Genomic DNA, 19,708 nt, shown 5'->3' on the forward strand with positions numbered 1-19,708 from the left:
CCACACTCTGTTAAGAGAATATGTCTGTTTTCCTGCTTTTTGTCTACTTGCTTACTTACTCAATATAGTTCCATCAAGTTTTCTTACCATTGTGACTTGCCCAGAAATTCTTATTCGAAATCAAAGTCAAGGACCCTCAGTGAAGAGTCCTTACTTTTACAGGAGAATTTCACAAACCCTCTCCTGCCTCCTGTGACAAGAGAAAGGACCAACTTCCTCCCTCCCTTTCTAGAGGATGAGCCCTCCAGGCCACAGCCACATGAATGCCCCCTCAAGGCATTATCTTCTATTATGGGCTCCCATCACTTCAAAGGCTTTATATGGCTCTTTGTTTGGGGCCAATAACCCAATCATTCAGCATTCTCGCCTCAGTGGGAGCTAATGGTAATAGCCTTGCTGAGAAAAGCTGGCTGGAGATTGCTCTGAAGCTGCACAGTTTGAATGGGGTGGAGTGTGGGCTGGTTTGAAGCCAAGTTCAACACTGTCCTCTATGGCATCATAATTGCACTGGTCACCCCGGAAACAGCAGGAGTCCAGGCTGTCCTATCAGAACCCAACCTAACATCAGGATGTTGAGACTCAGAAAGAAAAATTCTCAGTACTTTCCAAAGATCATGCTCAGATCTTTTTCTGAGTGTCCTTCCTAGCAGCCTGGGAAACTGAGGCTCATCATCCCTGTATGGAAAATGAGATTAGTCCAGGAGGAGACCAGACATCTCAAGATAAGATCTGAGTGTGTGTGTGTGTGTGTGTGTTCCTGTCAGTCCCTGGTTTGCCTGAAGAATTTGATGAAAGTCTTTCACCTTTACAAATCTTTACTCATGAGAGTAACCCACCAAATGCCAAAGGGATCTGTGTAGTGGAAATAAGGTACTGCCCATCTAAATCCACATCAAGTTCAAAGCAGTTTCAGGAATAGCTTCACAACCTTTCATTTTTCTGTTAATGAGCTGGAAAGAGTGATGGTAAAGAACTAGATTTAGTGTAAAGAATCACATTAAAATATTTTTTTCTGCCAGTACTGGGGCTTGAACCCAGGGCCTTAGCACTATCCTTTAACTTTTTCACTCAAGACTGCAACTCTACTAATTGAGCTACGCCTCCACTTCCAGCTTTTTTTGTTTGTTTGTTAACTTGACATAGGATCCACAGGCTTTCCTGCCTGGTCTGGCTTTGAACTGCGATTCTGAGATTGTACCCTCCCAAGTATCCAGAATTGTAAGAGTGAATCACTAGCTCTTGGTTCAGTAAAATGCTTTAAATCTTAGTCAGGAATTGAGACTAGCCTAGGCTCCTTAGCAACATCAATCTTCAAGAAACAGCTTTTAAGTTTGAATAGTATGCATTTAAATATAGTAACTCGACAGGTCAGTTTCAGTAAATGGAGGGTTGTGTTTGTGCATGCACGTGTGCATGTGTGTGGCATATGGGATTGGACTCAGAGCTTTGCACTCTTTGCTCAGCTTTCTTGCTCATAGCTGGCACTCTACCACTTGAAGCATACATTCCTTTTCCTGGTTAATTGGAGATAGAGTTTCTCACATGTTTTTTTCTTGGATTGGCTTTAAAATCTAATCCTCCAAATTTCAGCCTGCTGAGTAGCCAGGATAATAGACTTGAGCTACTGGTGCTGAGCAAATTTTTTTAAATCGGTTGTGGGGCTTGAACTCTGGGCCGGGGCACTATCCCTGAGCTCTTCACCCAAAGCTAGTGCTCTACCACTTGGAGCCACAGAGCCACTTCTGGCTTTCTGGTGGCTAATTGGAGATAAGAGTCTCATGGACTTCACTGCCCTGCCTGGCTTTGAACTGTAATCCTCAGATCTCAGCCTCCTGAGTAGCTAGGATTACAGGTGTGAGCCACCAGCATCCAGTTGCAGCTAATTTTTAAGAGAGCTAATCCACTTCACAAACAACACAAGCATGCCAAGACTGAAGACAGTGGAGCCCGTTTAACTTACTACAAAGAGAGATCACAGTTGAAGAGCAATTCCTAGCTAGGAATTTGGCCTACTGGTAGAGTGCTTGCCTAGCATGCATGAAGATTCCCCAGTACCACCTACAGAGAAAAAGCCAGAAATGGTGCTGTGGCTCAAGTGGTAGAGCTCTAGCCTTGAGAAAGCCCAAGGATAGCACTCAGGCCCTGAGTTCAAGCCTCAGGACAGAAAGGAAGAAAGGAAGGAAAAGAGCTAGTGACTTCTTCAGCTTCCTCTCCTCAAAAGACTTGTCTGTGCCCTAACATCCCATGCCTTCCCTAGAATGAAGCGTTTCTGTTTCTGTCACCAGACTGAACCCTGATGTTAATGGTAGCCTGTCAGCTGTGCCATTTGCTTGCAAAAATTAAAGCCTGTCTGCTGAACATCACATAATCTCAGTTCCCAGCCTCCAAGTTAAGGAAAGGGTTTTAAACCTGCTCAATCTAGTCTGGATGCCTTGGTGACACTCACTTGGCTTCATTAAAATTGATTCTAATGACAAAAAAACACACTACCAGGCTGGGCGTGGTGGTTCACGCTTTGTAATCCTAGCTACTCGGGGGGCTGAGATCTGAGGAGCAAGGTTCAAAGCCAGCCAGGGCACAAAAGGACCTGAGACTCTTCTCTCCAATTAATCTCTAGAAAACAGTAAGTGGGCTTGGCTCAAGGGTAGGTAGGGCGGTAGCCGTGAGCTGAAGAGCTCAGGGACAGTGCCTAGGCAGAGCTCAAGTCCCATGACCCCCACAAAAAACCAAAAACAAAAACACCTCTAGAGGTTGGGGATTTGGGATTTAGCTCAGCAGAAGAGCCATTGCCTGGCAAGTGCAAGGCCCTGAGTTTGGTCCTTAGCTCTGGAAATACAAAAACAATCAAACAAACAGCACTAGTGCCAAGTCAGATCCAATCATACCCAAATAATTGAAGAAACAGCATATGGATGCTTGAAAACATCTTTTTTTTTACAAAAAGCTTGATGACAGTATACTGCTCCCCATTCCTCCCCTCCTAGAACCCAAGTATAAATCCAAACAAAGACCTATGAAGGGATATATGCCTTTACAGTATGAGTTTCACTTTATTATTCATTGGGTATTGAATAAAATTTCCTGCCTGCTCCTAGAACTGTTCATATATGAACCATATTGGGTAGGACCTCAGATTCACCCACAGGTCCAGGTTTGTCTGGCCAGAGCAATTTCATCTGGCCACAGGAGTAGGTTTTGTATCACCTCTGTAGCTTGGATTCAGGAGGAGTGGCTGTTACTAATCCTCTGGAAGAGGCTGTGCCGAGAACCACGAAACCTTTACTTCCTCTATGCACTGCAAGTTCCCAACCACAAGCACCAAAGTAGAGGGGCAGGCAGCACACGACCTCAGCAGCCGGAGCACCAGCCTAGCCATGGCCCCTGAGGTAAGTGCTGCTGCCCATCCGGGCCAAACCACAGCTCCAACAGTTTATTCTAGGACACAGGGATGGGCTGCGCTAGAAGGCTGAACAGGCAGGTAGAAGCTTTGGGCCTCTTTATAGTGGGAACACTAGATGAGAAATTGAAAACTTAACTTGGCCACTAGCCACAGGCTAGTGTCATCCTGTTTTTGGCTTTAGTGCCTAATCTGCCAAATATATGGAATTGGTAGAGGCTCAGCTTTGGTGAACTCTAAGGTTCCCTTCAGTTCTGACTTGCATTTTGGATCTCGTGTGCTGTATTGAATTTGCACTGGGGAGGCCTGATACTATGGGGTGATTGTGGGTTGTGTGGCGAAGATGGACTTGTTGGTTGTAACTGGATAAAAATAATATCTGGCTGAGCACCAGAGGTTCACACCTATAATCTTAGCTATTCAGTAGGCTGAGATCTGAAGATCATAGTTCAAAGCCAGCCTGGGCAAGAAAGTCCATGAGGCTTTTCTCTCTAATAAGGAAAGAAAGAAAGAAAGAAAGAAAGAAAGAAAGAAAGAAAGAAAGAAAGAAAGAAAGAAAGAAAGAAAGAAAGAAAGAAGGAAAAAGGAAGGAAGAAAGAAAGAAAGAAGGAAGGAAGGAAGGAAGGAAGGAAGGAAGAAAGAAAGAAAGAAAGGCAGAAAGAAAGAGGAAGGAAGAGAAAAAAAAGAAAAGAAAGGAAAGGAAAGGAAAAGCCAGAAACAGATCTGTGGCTCAAGTGGTAGAGCATTAGCTCTGAGCAAAAGAGCTCAAGGATAGTGCCCAGACCCTGAAGTTCAAGTCCCAGATTCAGCACATGTGCAGGCACGCATGTGTGCATGTACATGTAAGCACACACACACACACACACACACACACACACACAGGTGCAAGTCGGGCATGGGGGTACATCCCTGTAATCCCAGCAAGAGGGTTACTTGAGTCCAGGAGTTTGAGACTAGCCTAAGCCCTTTTTTCACAGGTATAAGTCTCTGAGTTCAAATCCCAGTACCACCCAAAAAATAGATTTCTGCAAGAGCTCTATGAGAGAGTGCAGTTGAAGGCTAAATAGGTGTTCTGCCTATGTAGGGGAGATAAACATAAGGTAGAAAGCAGGGGGCAGGAATTTGGGGTCTTCAGATAAGGGTTGAAAAGAGGAAGGCTAGTGATTGAAAAGATGACAGAAGGTATTAAACTAGATGTGGCCTCAACACTGAGGCCAGCAAGCTGTGCTGTTAGAGAGCACCAAGAGAACTCTGAGTGTGGGAGGGAAGCTTTTTCTCCTGCCCAATATCCATGGGCATATAGAACAGCACACCAGATTGGAAAGTTAAGGACAGTCTAGCCAATGAGAGGGGAAGTTACCATCAGGAGGGGCAGTCCTGGGAGAAAAGGGGTGATAATTTCAGGGTTTGATCTAGGCCCTTAGGGCTTGCCTCCCAGAGCCATTTGCTCATCAGAGAATTCATACTGGGGAGGACAGACTGCAGACTTTTTACAAAGCCCACCCTCCCTTCCCTCTTCCTTCCCTCCTGCAGGTGAGCCAACGGCAAACGCTAGATGCCTCAGACATTGCTTTCTTTCTGGAAAATTCTAGCTCTTCCTATGACTACGGAGAAAATGAGAGTGACATCTGCTGTGTGTCCCCACCGTGCCCACAGGATGTCAGTCTGAACTTTGACAGGGCCTTCCTCCCTGCCCTCTACAGTCTCCTCTTTCTGTTGGGGCTGCTGGGCAACGGGGCTGTGGCAGCTGTGCTGCTGAGCAGGCGCACAGTTCTCAGCAGTACTGACATGTTTCTGCTCCATCTGGCTGTGGCTGATATCCTGCTGGTACTGACGCTGCCGTTGTGGGCAGTGGCTGTTGCCATCCAGTGGGTCTTTGGGTCCATCCTCTGTAAACTGGCAGGTGCCCTCTTCAACATCAACTTCTATTCAGGGGCTCTCCTGCTGGCCTGCATCAGCTTTGACCGCTACCTGAACATAGTGCATGCAACACAGCTCTACCGCCGGGGGCCCCCAACCCGTGTGACTCTCACTTGTGTTGTTGTCTGGGGGCTCTGTCTGATCTTTGCCCTCCCAGATTTCATCTTCCTGTCAGCTCAACATGACAAACGACTCAATGCCACCCACTGCCAGTACAACTTCCGGTTGGTGGGCCAGAGGGCTCTGCAGGGACTACAGCTGGTGGCTGGTTTTCTGCTGCCCCTACTGGTCATGACTTACTGCTATGCCCGCATCCTGGCTGTGCTGCTGGCCTCCAAAGGTCAACGGCGCTTGCGAGCCATGAGGCTAGTGGTGGTAGTAGTGGTGGTCTTTGCTCTCTGCTGGACCCCCTATCATCTGGTGGTGCTTGTGGACACTCTCATGGACCTGGGGGCCTTGGCACGCAACTGTGGCCGAGAAAGCCAGGTCGATGTAGCCAAATCGATCACCTCAGGAATGGGTTACATGCACTGTTGCCTCAACCCACTACTCTATGCCTTTATGGGGGTCAAGTTCAGAGAGCGAATGTGGATACTACTTATGCGCCTAGGCTGTCTCAACCAGAGAAGGCTCCAGCAGCAATCATCATTATCCCGCAAGGATTCGTCCTGGTCTGAAACCACAGAAGCTTCTTTTTCAGGCTTGTGAAGCTGGGATGGATATGCCCTTTTGCCCATGTACCCTAATCCCCTACACTTACATGCACACAATTGGAGCTCTTCCCTCCCTCAACTGCTGGGCTGGCTCTTGTTGCCCCACACCTTGCCCCTGGAACTCACTGGCAGACCTAGAACAGTGGGAACAGCTCCACTGCTTCTCCTTAACTACAAAATTCCATCCTGCCACTTCTGAGGTGACTGCATGGGTCCTTAGTGCTCTTCTACTTGTTAATTACTAAGTAGAACTTGGCCTTCCCCATATGCAAGGAATATGAGACGAACAGCAAAGGTCCTGGTCTCTGCTTCTGTATAACTTTTAATGTGGTCCCCAAAACCTTTATATTTGCTCACTGCTCACCTTTATTAAAAATTAAGCTTAAAACTTTTCAATAAACATGCTAATTTGGACTAAGGTGTGTCAGCAATCATTATTCTAGCCAGCCCTGAGCTCAGGAATGTTCTTCCTGTTTTTTCCTGTCTGGCCATGTCTGTGTAAGCCTATCCTGCCTGTTAATATCTCTATAGATTTTTCTTTGCTTGTCTGGAAATTCTTTTCTCTTCTATTGCCTCTATTACTTACCTGGCAGTGGCTAGTGAGCACTGTCATGGTTCTGAGTGTAGGCAGTGAGCAATTGAGCAGCAGGCTGTTTGGATAGTCTGGTCACACCTTAGTGAAGGAGCCACCAAGTGTATGACTTAGGTCCCTGCACTCTAAAACTACAGGCTGGCAAAAAAAAAGTAGTGGTAATATCAACTGGGCATCCATATGCAGAAAATTAAAAGTGGATTTTAGTTTGTCATCATGCACTCATATCAACTCAAAGTGGATCTAAGAACTCAATGTCAGACATGAAACTTTGAAATTACTGCGAGACGGAATAGGAAAATCACTAGAATGCATAGGCATAGTCACAATTTTTTTGACGTGTCCCAGGGAGATTACATCAAAATAAGTTTCTGGACAGCAAAGGATATCATTACTGAACTAGAAAGACAGCCAACACACTAGAAGGAGATCTTTACCAGTAATATATTGAACAAAGGCTTATATCCAATATATATACAAGGAGCTCAAGAAACTAACCCCTCCCAAGGCTAATAAACCAATTATTAAATGGGTAGAGCAGAAAAGGAGCAACTTCTCAGAAAAGGTATGAATAGCAAAGAAACACAGAAATATTCATTATCCCTACACACAAAGGAAATGCAAGTCAAAACAAATCTGACATTCCCTCTTTCCCAAGTTAGATTGGCCAATATCCTGAATTGGAGCAACAAATATTGATGGGAACGTGGGGAGCAAAGAAACCCTATTACACTGTTGGCAGGAATGTACATTTGTACCACAACTCTGGACACAGTCTAGAAGTTCCTCCAAAAAATAACCATAGATCTTCCCTACTACCACTCCTGTGCATCTACCCAGCTAATTTCACAAGCCAGGATACCCTAAAGACATTTGAACATCCATGTGAACAGTAGCCAAAGGGTATGGAAAACAGCTCAGATGTCCTTCAATAAATGAGTAGATCAAAAAATGTGGTACTGTATTACACAATGGCACTTTACTCATCCATGAGAAAGAATAAGATTATAGGCTGGAAGTTTGACCTAATGGTGTTGTACCCGAATTCCTAGAACCCCGAAAAGACCACCAGAGGCCACATTCAAAGCTAAAGAGCAGGTGTCGTTTTATTTACGAGTCTAGACTCGGGCCTCCGAGTACCAGCAGCCAGCAATGCTGAAAAGGCCCTGAGCAAGAACTTTACACTGCTTTTATAGGGAAAGTACAATTACCTGATTAGCTATTTAACTCAAACCACTGGTCGAATCAGAGCTCAGGTGTCTAACCACTGAGCACCAAGCTATTACCACCTGGGGTTCAAGTACATGGGCCCTAAACAAGTGGGGGAGGGAGTCATTCCCAGAACATGGAACAATCTTGGCACAACAATGGTAGAGTGCTTTTCTAGCATGCATGAAGACCCAGGTTCGATTCCTTGGTACCACATACATAGAAAAAGCCAGAAGAAGCCGGGCATGGGGGCTCACACCTGTAATCCTAGCTACTCAGGAGGCTGAGATCTGAGGATTTCCAATTAACCTCTAGAAAACAGGAAGTATGGCTTGGCTCCAGGGTAGGGTGGCAGCCTTGAACAGAAGAGCACAGGGGCACTGCCCAGGCCCAGGGGTAGGGTGGTAGCCTTGAGCTGAAGAGCTTAGGGGCAGTTCCCAGGATGAATTTAAGCCACATGACCCACAGAAAAAGCCAGAAGTGGTGCTTTGGTTCAAGTGGTTGAGCTCCAGCCTTGAGAAAGTCCAAGGACAGTGCTCAGGCCCTGAGTTCAAGCCACAGGACTGGCAGAAAGAAAAGAAAAAAAGAAAAACACATCAAAAAAAGTCTTTAAAAAGAATAAGATTATGTCATTTGCAAGGAAGTGGATGAATCTAAAACAAATCATATTAAGTGAAGTAAGCCAAGCTCAGAGAGTCAAATGGCACAAGTTTTCTCTAATACGTAGAAGCTAGAAATAAAACACACTAGAACATGATAAATTAAGCAGGACTCTAAGCATTCACACACAGTGAGACCAAAGGAGGATATTTTTAGGAGAGGAACACAACGGTTCAATGCTGATACATATGACCATATAAAACATTATTTATTGAAATGAACTCCAGGAAATGGAAAAAGGTTTTCCTTGCAGCTGTTTTTGATTTGTCTTGTTTGTTCATTTATCTGTCATTGGGAGGGTAAATGGGACACAGAAATAAGGGGACACAGGATAAACAAAGTGTTGAACCATGTATCTCGTGGATGGGATGTTGAGAAAAAAAATGGGATAGAGCGAGGGAATTGGGTGGCATTGTACAAAAAGAAATGTATTCTCCCTGATTTATGTAACTATAACACCTTTGAACATCACCTCTTTAGTGACAATAAAAATATTGCAATACCAAAGGCAAACCACCTAAGTCACAAGACAGTGAGCCCAGGACTCAAAGCATGAAGGTCAGGGCCCTTTAGTATACAGCGAGGTGACTTAAAAGACAAGTGGCATTTCCAAGGGTGACAAGAAGACAGTACTTCTAGTCAGAAGGGAAGAGCAATGTATATTGGGGGAGCATTATCAACAGTCCCAACTGGCTGCATTTAAGGGTTCAGAGAAGGGTTGAAAATAAAACTGAAAGGTAGTTTGGGATCACATGATGGGCCTAAGTTTGATCCAAAAGCTGTGTGGGTCATTTGAGTGACATGAGAAGTGATGCAGGCTCTTACTATGGAAACAGCATTGGGCTTAAAGAAATGCCAACTGGGCTGCAAATGGCTTGCTAACAGTCATTCATATGGGAGGTAGGCTGTGGGGACCAATTATCTACAGCAGGTGCTGGGGCTAATTTTGAGTGGAAGACATAATGGGAGCTACTCAGAATTGCTGAGTTAAGGCAGAAGGTGAAGAACTGACTGCACTGTCAGTTCCCCTTACAAAAGTCACTAATGTGACATGACCCAGTTCCATCAGCAGCTGAGCTACAGAGCAAGACCCTCTCCAAACATATGCACACACCTAACAACAACAAGATATGGTAAAAGGAAGTGAGGATGCTAACCAGCTGACAAATTTCTCTGGATTGATTGGACCCAATGTCATCCCAAGGTTCCTTAGAAGTAAAAGGGGCATAGAAAGGGAAAGAAAGCAGATGTTGCTGGCTTTGAAGGCGGAAGAAGGAACTATAAACCAAGGACGGTTGGTAGCCTCTAGGAGCTGAAAAACCAAGGGAATGGGTTTTCCCCCTGGAACCTCCAGAAAAAAAACAGTCTAATCAACACCTCTACATTAGTCCAGGGTAACTCATCTCTGTCTCTTGATCGCTAAAAATGTAAGGAAATACATCTGTGTTATTTTCAGCCACTGTATTGTGGCAATCAGAGGAAACAAATGCAATGGAATCCAATTCACATCCTGGACATACATCTTGAAGTAAGGAATATACTGAAGCACTTGCGGTCAGGCGCAGAAATAATAAAAAAAAACACAAAGTGAAATGCAGAAAACATTTATTTTTTCCCCGAACTGCATGACCCAGACAACTTCACTAAAAGTCATCAGCAACTCAACTCACAAAACACATTTGTTTTTTTTTCTATGTAGGGCAAATGAAACAGGCTATGTGTACTAGCAGCCCTTTTTGTAAAGTGCTGCAACTTATTCTCTTTACAGTATACTTCTCATTCTCTTAACCCACCATTCTTGAAACTTATTTTTCTTCCGTTTTGTTCTACATGTTAAAGCTATGTAAAGTTAACACCTAAGGTACATCTAAAGGGTTTCAAACATGAATAAAATGAATGCAAAAAAAAACATGTGCTTAAACTCAAATAGACTTAACAGAAATATTTTTTCTAAAAATTGCTTGTCAGTGAACAAATCAGCTTGTAAAATTGCACTCTAAAACAATTTTGAGGATTTTTCTTTTTTCTCGGCAATATAATCCTTGCTCAGCTTTCTCATCACATCCCCATGGAAGTAATGGGGCATCTCAAGCAGCACCTTTCTGTAATTCTGCTTCACATACATGGCAAATGGTCTCACATAGGGCTGAATGGGGGTTCCATCTTTTCGCAGTAATGGTAGCATGACAAGAGTGCCTCTGCATCTGGGGCAGAGAAAACGTTCGGTGTTCAATGATTTGGTGTAGCGGCCAATTCTAATGAAGAAAAGGATAACCATACAACAAAGGAATGAGTTACTAGGCCCTGTATCATATCCAACATGACAGCTTGCGCTCAATACAATTTTTCTGAGAGTATTGTCCCTAGCAGCCCCTGAAGTCAAACTAGCTCAAATTAGAAGGGAAAGAAAAAATCATTTGGGGGGCTGGGAGTTTGGCCTAGTGGTAGAATGCTTGTCCAGTATTCACGAAGTCCCAGGTTCGATTCCTTGGTACTACATACACAGAAAAAAAAGCCAGAAGTGGTGCTGAGGCTCGAGTGGTAGAGCTTCTAGCGTTGAGAAAGTCCAAGGACAGTGCTCAGGCCCTGAGCTCAAGCCCAGGACTGGCAAAAAGAAAAAGAAAAAAAAATCATTTGGATGTCAGAGTGAAAGGTAACTGGAAAAAGTCTTAGAAGTAGGAGATCTGTAAGAACAAGGTTAAAGAACCGCATCTCAATGAATAAAACTGTCATACAACCTACATAGATGACCTACCTGAAAAATAACAAAAGCAAAAGAGGTCTGGGATTGTGGCTCAAGTGGTAAAATATCATCTACCTAGCAGGCTGGAGGGAGGCCTTAAGCTGAAACCCCAGTTCTACAAAAACAGTCTGAGAAAGGTCTTACCTGGTTCCACACTCAACGCATTCATAATAAATTTTGTAGTTAATACTATAGTTGTGGCACCGGGTGATCAAGGGCAGCTCTGGGTGTATCTCATTGCATTTATTAGCATAAAATTTCCATGAATCACCATGAGAATCTTGGACACCATCAATCAGCCAGGAGGCTACATGGCATATTTCATGCATTAAGGTATCTCGGATTCGATCTTGGAATAGAAACAAACAAACAATAATAACCATGAGCATTAAAACCAAGGATGTAGCTGGGCACGGTGGCTCATGCCTGTAATCCTAGCTACTCAGGAGGCTGAGATCTGATGATCATGGTTCAAAGTCAGCCAGGGCAAGAAAGTCTGTGAGACTGTTATCTCCAAACCCCCACCAGAAAACCAGATTGATAGCCTTGAGCTGAAGAGCGCCCAGGCCCAGAATTCAACCCCCACGACCAATCAAAAAAAAATGGGGGCCAGCAGTTTGGCCTAGTGGTAGAGTGCTTGCCTAGGACGCACGAAGACCCAAGTTCAATTTCTCGGTACCATATACATAGAAAAAAAAGGCCAAAAAAAAAGGCCAGAAGTGGTGCTGAGGCTCAAGTGGTAGAGCTTCTAGCCTTGAGAAAGTCCAAGGACAGTGCTCAGGCCCTGAGTTCAAGCCCAAGACTGACAGAGAAAAGATGTTCTAACTTGCTACCCTTTAATACTCACCTTCACCCAACAAAAAAGTATCATGACTGTTGTGTGTGTGTGTGTGTGTGTGTGTGTGTGTGTGTGTGTGTGTGTGAAGGCAGCACTGAGTTTTACCTTCCCCAGATTCTAAAAGTAAAACTTCCACCTACATTAAATTGATTTTATTAACATCAGAAGCTTAGGTGAACCAGTCTTTTTTGAAGAGCTCCGGTGTGCTCATTTTTAATAGGACATGGCTAAAAATATATGAGGCAAGATTTGGTTTCTTACCTCCAGAAACAGAAGGGGAGGGGAAACTAAAGTACAGCTATGGGGATTTGGCTAAGAGAGGCTCCAAGGTCAGATGTGGATCAAATTTCAGCAAAATAAATTTTTAACAACTAATTGGGTTTATAAAGAAATGCCACTCAAAACTCAGTAAGGGTAACAACATGACTATAATTCAAGCTGCTTAGGCGCTAAGGCCAGACAATCACTTGAGCCCTAAAGCTTAAAACTAATCTGGGCAACATAGCAAGACCCCATCTCAAAAAAAGTTTCCTAGGGGGTGGGGGGAAGGAAATGGGGACAAAAATATGAGAAGGGATATCAATGTGTGAGAAGTAATGCACTTACTATCTGGTGAACGTAATTGTAACCCCTCTAATACATTACCCCAATGATTAAAAAAAAGTTTTCTAGCCAGTACTAGTGGATTATGCATGTAATCCTAGATACTCTGGAGATTGAAATCTGGAGGCTTATTGTTTAAAGCCCAATTCTAGAAAAAAAAAGACCCTGTAACTCCCTCCCCTCCAAATAACCAGCAAAAATTAGAGTTAGGAGTGTAACTCAAGTGGCAAAGGACCACCTGAAGAACTGTGATACCTTATATTCAAACCCAATACTGCCAAAAAAATTGTTTCCTGAGAGTTAATAAGGGATAGGGATGTAGCTCATGTCTAACATGTGTGAGGCCCTAAATTTAATTCTCAGTAGCAAAAAAGTATATATTCAGGAGGAGGTAAAAATTGTGAGCAAAGGCTGGGGCCAGGAAACATGAGTATCGTTGTGTATTATGATGCAGCAATTCTACTCCTGAGAATTTACTCAAAAGATTACAAACCAAGGTACAATAAAGCCATCAACACAACCATGAATAAATCAAGAAAATGTGGCCTATATAACTGAATTTTAGTCATCCATTAAAAAGAATGATACTGTACCATTTGTAAAGAAATGGAAAGACTTGGGAAAAAATGCATTAAGTGAATCAGTAAATCAGGCACAGAGGCATGTTTTCCCTTGTATGTGAAATGTTGATTTAGCCTATAAACTCAAAGTAAATATATGAAAGTGAGACAAAAGTATATACAAATATATTAACTGAAAATCCGTAGATTCAAGTGTAATTCCTTAAAAAGATAAAATCCAAGTTCAGGAAAATAAAACACCAGGAAGAAGGTACTCAAAAAGGATAGTAGGGTGGGGTCAAAGGAAAGGGATAGAAGAAAGATAAGAAAAAGTATCCAATGCACATTCTACAAAATTAACAAGAATGAAGGAAGAGTTGGGTGGGGAGGGATGGGTGAGAATGTTGAAAGGGGTGGTACTGATCAAGGTACATTCATAACGGCCTTATTTATTGGTAACTCCTTTGTACAACTACTTAAATAATAATAGTAACAATAACAATAATAATAGAGTTAGAGTCAAGGTGGGCCAAGGAAAGCAGAGATAGATTATAATGGCCTCCAACCCAGGCTCTATTTGTTGAAAAGTTCTAGGTTTCTCAGAAAGAAAGCAACACAGTGGTGCACAGGACTCAATGCAGCAAGAAGAGGCTAATAAGAGGGTTCGTGTCTGAATGAAGGCAACAATGGAGAAAGAAGGTTTGCTGATATGGTAGAAAGAGGAGACCTTGACCCTCAGCTGCTAAGAGAATTGCAGGTTCTGACTCTGGCAAGGGAAACATGTGGACAGGCCTGGTAGAGAGACTGGTGAACTAGATCCCCAAGAATGGTAAGCATCCAACAGTTAATCCAACACACAGTAGCAACAAACATTCTACCCAAGAATGACATTTAAACAGGTGTAGAGGAAGACACAGGTCAAGTGGTACAGCATTTGTTTTATAAGCTTGAGGTTTTGAGTTGAACTCCTAGTAATATAGAAAAGAAGGAAGAAAAAAAAAGCTGCCATGCTCTGTCATTACCTGCAGAGTCGCAGACTTTCAAAGAAATATGAATCCTCGCATGGCGCTCCCTCTTCATGTTCCGAATCTCATTTGCAATACACAAGCCAGCAGTGTGCAGCATCTTTTTATTCCAAACAATGTCTATTGCCTTTGGAAGCTGATAATGAAAAGAAATCAGAAATTTCTAAGCAGACCAGAAACTAGTAACTAAAGATTTTTTTAATAAAGAGAAACTTTTTCCTCCAGATTCTTGGCTCAGAATAAGTTGAGGAGAAAGCTATCCAAAAGGTACAAACATTCCAGGCCGAATAAAAGCCAAGTTGAAATTCAGGTAAGGATGATGTACAGGCAATCTGACAGGGCACAGTGACTCAAGCCTGTCATCCTAGCTACTCAGGAATTTTGGGAGGATTATGGTTTAACTCTAAGACAGGTATATAGTACAAGGCACTTTCTAAAAGTTAACAGAAAGCAAAAAAGGGCTGGGAGTGTAGCTTAAGTGGTAGATCAATTGTCCAGCAAGCATGAAGTCCTGAGTTCAATACCCAGAAAAATAAGTATCTCTCCCAAGCTAATTCCCAAGGTCTATTACCTGGTCCTTTACTACCTAAAACTAATAGAGCTTACTATGCCCTAGGCACTATGGTAGGCCTCATAAATTATGGAATCCAGTTGCAGACCAAAAATTATTTGAAAAAGAAATGACATCTGCTTTGCATGTATCAATTTTCCTCTTACCACTATTCTCCAAGCAATATAGGGTTATATGTGTACTATTCTAAATGCATTCCTATTATAAGTAATATAAAAATATGAGGATATGTGTAAGTTAGAAGCAAATACTTTTCCATTTTATAAAAGAAATATGAGTACATGGATTCTGTTATTTGTTGGGAGTACTATGACCAATCCCCTAAAGATATATAGGGAAAACTATATTGTTATTTGCCTCATTTTAGAAATGGCAAAACAGGCAAACTGAGGTTAAGAGACTTGTCCAAGTTTATACAGCTCTTTGTATGACTGTTCCATATGAACTCTCTGCTAGGAAGTAAAACTTCAAGACTTCTCCTTTGTCACTATTGTTCCTGTTACTTCAAAAACCAGAAGCCTCACTTCCTCCAGGCAACCTTACTTTCTGAATACTAAGGCTCTCAGTCATTCTTCCCCTGCTTGTCCACTGTAACAACCATCTTTCTTATATAGCTAAACCCCCAAACATTCTTCATTTCATATGCACATCTCATCTTGCTATCAAAACTGACACTTCTCCAGGGCATGACACATTGTATAGTACCCAAGAATGGTAGCACAAAGAAGGTGTTCCATAAATGCTTATTCATTGATACTACCTTGTCATCAAAGATGGTACTATTAGCCAGTTCATAGATTCTCTGAGTCAGCTCATCTTTATTGCGCTTGAAATTTCTTCCTGAATATTGTTTCAACTTTTCAATTCCATGAAAGAAGCATCCAGGTATTTTGCATACAGATTTCCTGCAAAGGTGAATTCAACTTTTACATGACTACAGAAAAAAGTAGAAGAAATTTATGCATATGAGTCAAACCAAGGGCCTGGAGTGTGGTCTAGTGGTGAGTGCTTGCCTAGAATGCACAAAGCCCTAGATTCAATTCCTCAGTACCACATACACAGAAAAGTGGTAGAGTGTTAGGACAGTGACCAGGCCCTGAGTTCGCGTCCAGGACTGGCGGGGGAAAAAAGTCAGACCAAGACAGACTGAAAAACTTGCTGCTGCTTCTTTCTTCCAGGTCCTTAGGTAAAGGTGATTCCCAAGCTTCCAATGGTAGCCTTTTCTCAGGTGTGAGGCCTAGTTTTAATCTCAACATGACTGAATCCCACGCCAACAGCTGTAGTCTCAAACCATCCTGATACCTAACCTCTAAATTTACAATTAATTGCTCAGTGCAAATTTCCATCTGTTTCACACAAATCAACTCCCAATACAATATGCTCAATTATCAAACTTCTGCTGGAACTGGTTGAAAACCTCAATGGCATTTTTAATTCATTTTTACCCTTACTCCATGTTCAGCTGGGCAGAGACAAACTAATATTTACTTGTTATAGGATCACTAAGCCAGTCTCTCTCCTTCCCAAGCTCAAGTTCAAGTTCCTTTTCTCCCCTTTATGCTCTGATAAAATGTCTCTCTCGCATGCACACTCTTCAGTTCAAGGCTACCACCATAACCTTGAGCCACAGCACCACTTCCAATTTTCTAGTAGTTAATCGTAGATGAGAGTTTTACAATCTTTAGTGCCTGGTCTTTAGTGCCTGGGCTGGCTTTGAACTGCATTCTTGAGATTTCAGCCTCCTGAGTAGCTAGGATTATAGGTGTGAACCACTGTATTGGCAAGTATTGCTTACTACCAGGCTCTTTTTCTTCTAATCCAATGCCACATACTCCTCCAGATTTGCCTTTTTAGGTCACATTCCAATTAAAATATCCCTTTGGTTTTTCATGACCACTTGGGCTAACGTTCAAGGTTCAAGTAAACCTGATCCTAGCTTCTATTTCTAGCTACCATTTCAGTCTGACCAAAGTGGGCAACATCCCTTAGACACAAATTCTGATTACCCACAACATAGAGTGATCCCATTTCTACTTTTATTGTGAACAACAATCCGTATGGCTTTTTATCATTTGTAAAGAATTTCCTTTCTCATCAGCAAGTGTATTGATTGGTTGAGAAGGGATCTTACAAACTTTTTGCTCAGGTTGGCTAGAACTGCAATCCTCTTGATTTTAGCTTCCCAAGTAGCTAAGGTGACAAGAGCCACTGCATCTGAGTTGTAATATACTTAATCCTCACAAGTACTCTTCAAATAAGTTATTACTATTTCTGCATATCTGACAAGGAAACTGAAGTTCAGAGTTACTTGCCCAAATTTCACAGAGACAATGAGTCTTCTAACCCACATTTCAGTCTTTCTATTAAACCATAAATGCTACTCCATCTTTCAAGGCCTAACTGAAGGCACAAAAAATAACTGCCTCATACAAAAGGTCCCACACCAATAATAAGTATTTGTTTAAACTTCAGAAACATTCCAGAGAAATAAGCCCACAAAGCTAGAAAGATAAAACAGGGGCCAACAGTGTGTAACTGCACATGACTCCAGGGACAAAGATTACAAGATTCATAGGAATCGTCAAACTGCAAAATAAATCCTACTTAAGGAGGCTGGGATGAGGAAGAAATTACCAGACAAGGCAAAGACTTCATCTTAAAGTCTGATAATGGATCACAGTGAACAATTACCTAATTTGGAAAGCAAATTTGCATTAGAAACAGAGCCCATGAAAACCTGAACGCATCTGCAGGATTCAGAAAAGGATGCAATTCGAGTGTGTTCAGACAAAAACTGGCTTTGAGAAATAGCAAGTTTCATCCTCAAGGACCATGTAATTCATTGTAAACTGGTCATCCCCACATCACAGGAACAAATAAGATTCTACACTGGATATACGGGATCCCACAAATCAGCAAGCAGCCTGCATAGGAATAATACTAAGTAAAACAGGAACACTCATACTGACAAAGGAAGTACCACAACAATAGGAAAGAGTCTAAACAGGCTTATCACTTTTGAAGGAAGAACAGTCTTCTCCCTTCTTTTGTTATAGTCTCTACCAAAGCAACCTGGATATGACCCAAGCTATCTATCCCTATAGGCAAAGCAATTTAATATGAACCTAAGAATCCAGAGAAGATAGTTAGAATTGCTGATAACCCCCAATGCCTACCATGCCACATTTTTCCCTGGCCTTAAGATATACCTTAATCCAAAAATGAGAGTTAACAGTTAATTACAGGATGAGAGGGGACCTTAGTGGTAATGTTTGCCAAACATGTATTAGGCAAAACAAAACAAAGCAATGCAAAACAGAAAATGAGCAAGGAGCAGTGGCTCACATCTGCAATTCTAGCTACCCAGGAGACTGAGATCTCAGGATCAAGGTTCAAAGCAAGCCCGCACTAACAACCACAAACCATGAGACATTTATCTACATTTAATCAGTAGAAAAATGAGAAATGGGGCTGTGGCTCAGGGGTAGGGCAGTAGCCTTGCGCTAAAGAGCTCAGGACCAGCACCCAGGCCCAGAGTTCAAGGTCCATGACCCATAAAAAAAAAGTGATCATAAAAATAAACACCAGAGAACAGGGAGATTGGCCTAGTGGTAGAGTGCTTGCCTAGCATGCAGAGACTGGAGTTCGATTCCTCATATATGTATTACATACATGGAAAAGCTGGAAGCGGTGCTGTGACTCAAGTGATAGAGCACTAGCCTTGAGAAAAAAGCCCAAGAACAGTACTCAGGCCCTAAGTTCAAGCCCCAGAACTGGCAAAAATTAATTAACAGAGAGGTCTTTACTTTGCTTCCCTTGAATGATAATTCAAATGTAACTATGAATTGATCCTCAACGGAAGTAAGGACAAAGAAAGATTCTGCTATCTAGAAAATATAAGGGAAAAGTGGAAAAAGTTCCTGGAACCAAAATGAAAACAGGTATGTTGGGAATTTTTCAATTATTATGTCTTCAACCTAAGTAATCAGTTATTTTCAGAAATAAGAGCTTAATATAAATAAGGGAACGAAATTGAGCATGGTGGCATTTGCCTATATATTTATGAGAGGCAGAGACAGGAAATTCTCTAGTTTGAGGCCAGATCAGGCAAAAACTATCCTATCTAAAAACAAAATATAAGCAGGGAGGTGGCTCACACCTATAATTCTAGCTACTCAAGGTGGCTGAGATCTGAGGATCAAGGTTCAAAGCCAGCCCAGGAACAAAAGGACTTCAGACTCTTATCTCTAATTAACCTCTAGAAAATGGGAAGTGGGGTTTGGCTCAGTAGGCTGGTAGCCTTGAGCTGAAGAGCTCAGGGACAGCACCCAGGCAAGGGTTCAAGCCCCATGACCCACAAAAAAATAAAATAAAAAAAGTAAAAAAACAAAAAACTGTGGAAATATAACAATGAAATACTCCTATATATAACTAATGCAAGATATTTTTTAATAATAAAGGGGCTTTAGCTGGGTGTGGTGGCTCATGCCTGTAATCCTAGCTACTCGGGAGGCTGAATCTGAGGATCAAAGTTCAAAACCAGCCCTGGCACAAAATGACCTGAAACTCTTATCTCCAATTAACCTCTAGAAAATGGGAAATGGGGTTCAGCTCAAGGGTAGGGCAGTAGCCTTGAGCTGAAGAGCCCAGGGACACTGCCCAGGCCCGGGGATAGGGTGCTGGCCTTGAGCTGAAGAGCTGAGGGGCAGTGTCCAGACTGAGTTTAAGCCCTATGACCCACAAAAAACTAAAATAAAAATAAATAAATACATAAATAAAGGGGCTTCGCCAGGGCGCAGTGGCTCATGCCTGTAATCCTAGATACTTAGGAGGCTGAGATCTGAGGATCCAGGTTCAAAGCCAGCCCAAGCACTAAA

The 19,708-nt window shown here is 42.5% G+C and overlaps 2 protein-coding genes across 2 annotated transcripts in view; one reads left to right on the forward strand and one right to left on the reverse strand.

Annotated features, from left to right (window-relative positions):
- Nucleotides 1–615: 615 nt before the first annotated feature.
- On the forward strand, nucleotides 616–6,442 carry Cxcr3 (C-X-C motif chemokine receptor 3). Its single transcript, XM_090325851.1, has 3 exons — nucleotides 616–870; nucleotides 3,213–3,386; nucleotides 4,931–6,442. Exons 2-3 carry the CDS (start codon nucleotides 3,291–3,293, stop codon nucleotides 6,023–6,025), a joined length of 1,191 nt encoding a protein of 396 aa, XP_090181977.1. The 5' UTR covers nucleotides 616–870; nucleotides 3,213–3,290; the 3' UTR covers nucleotides 6,026–6,442.
- A 3,669-nt stretch (nucleotides 6,443–10,111) lies between these two features.
- The window catches only part of Gcna (germ cell nuclear acidic peptidase), a 55,873-nt gene continuing 46,276 nt past the window's right edge, over nucleotides 10,112–19,708 (reverse strand). The window contains exons 15-18 of the mRNA XM_090326410.1: nucleotides 15,592–15,736; nucleotides 14,258–14,396; nucleotides 11,379–11,583; nucleotides 10,112–10,746 (exon numbers count right to left, since the gene is read on the reverse strand). Of these exons, the coding sequence (XP_090182536.1) occupies nucleotides 10,488–10,746; nucleotides 11,379–11,583; nucleotides 14,258–14,396; nucleotides 15,592–15,736 (748 nt within the window). The 3' untranslated portion in view covers nucleotides 10,112–10,487. The remainder of the gene's footprint in view (nucleotides 10,747–11,378; nucleotides 11,584–14,257; nucleotides 14,397–15,591; nucleotides 15,737–19,708) is intronic.

The sequence above is a fragment of the Megascapheus bottae genome, chromosome X (genome assembly GCF_031878675.1).
Source record: "Megascapheus bottae isolate mThoBot1 chromosome X, mThoBot2.hap1, whole genome shotgun sequence".
Taxonomy (NCBI): Eukaryota; Metazoa; Chordata; class Mammalia; order Rodentia; family Geomyidae; genus Megascapheus; species Megascapheus bottae.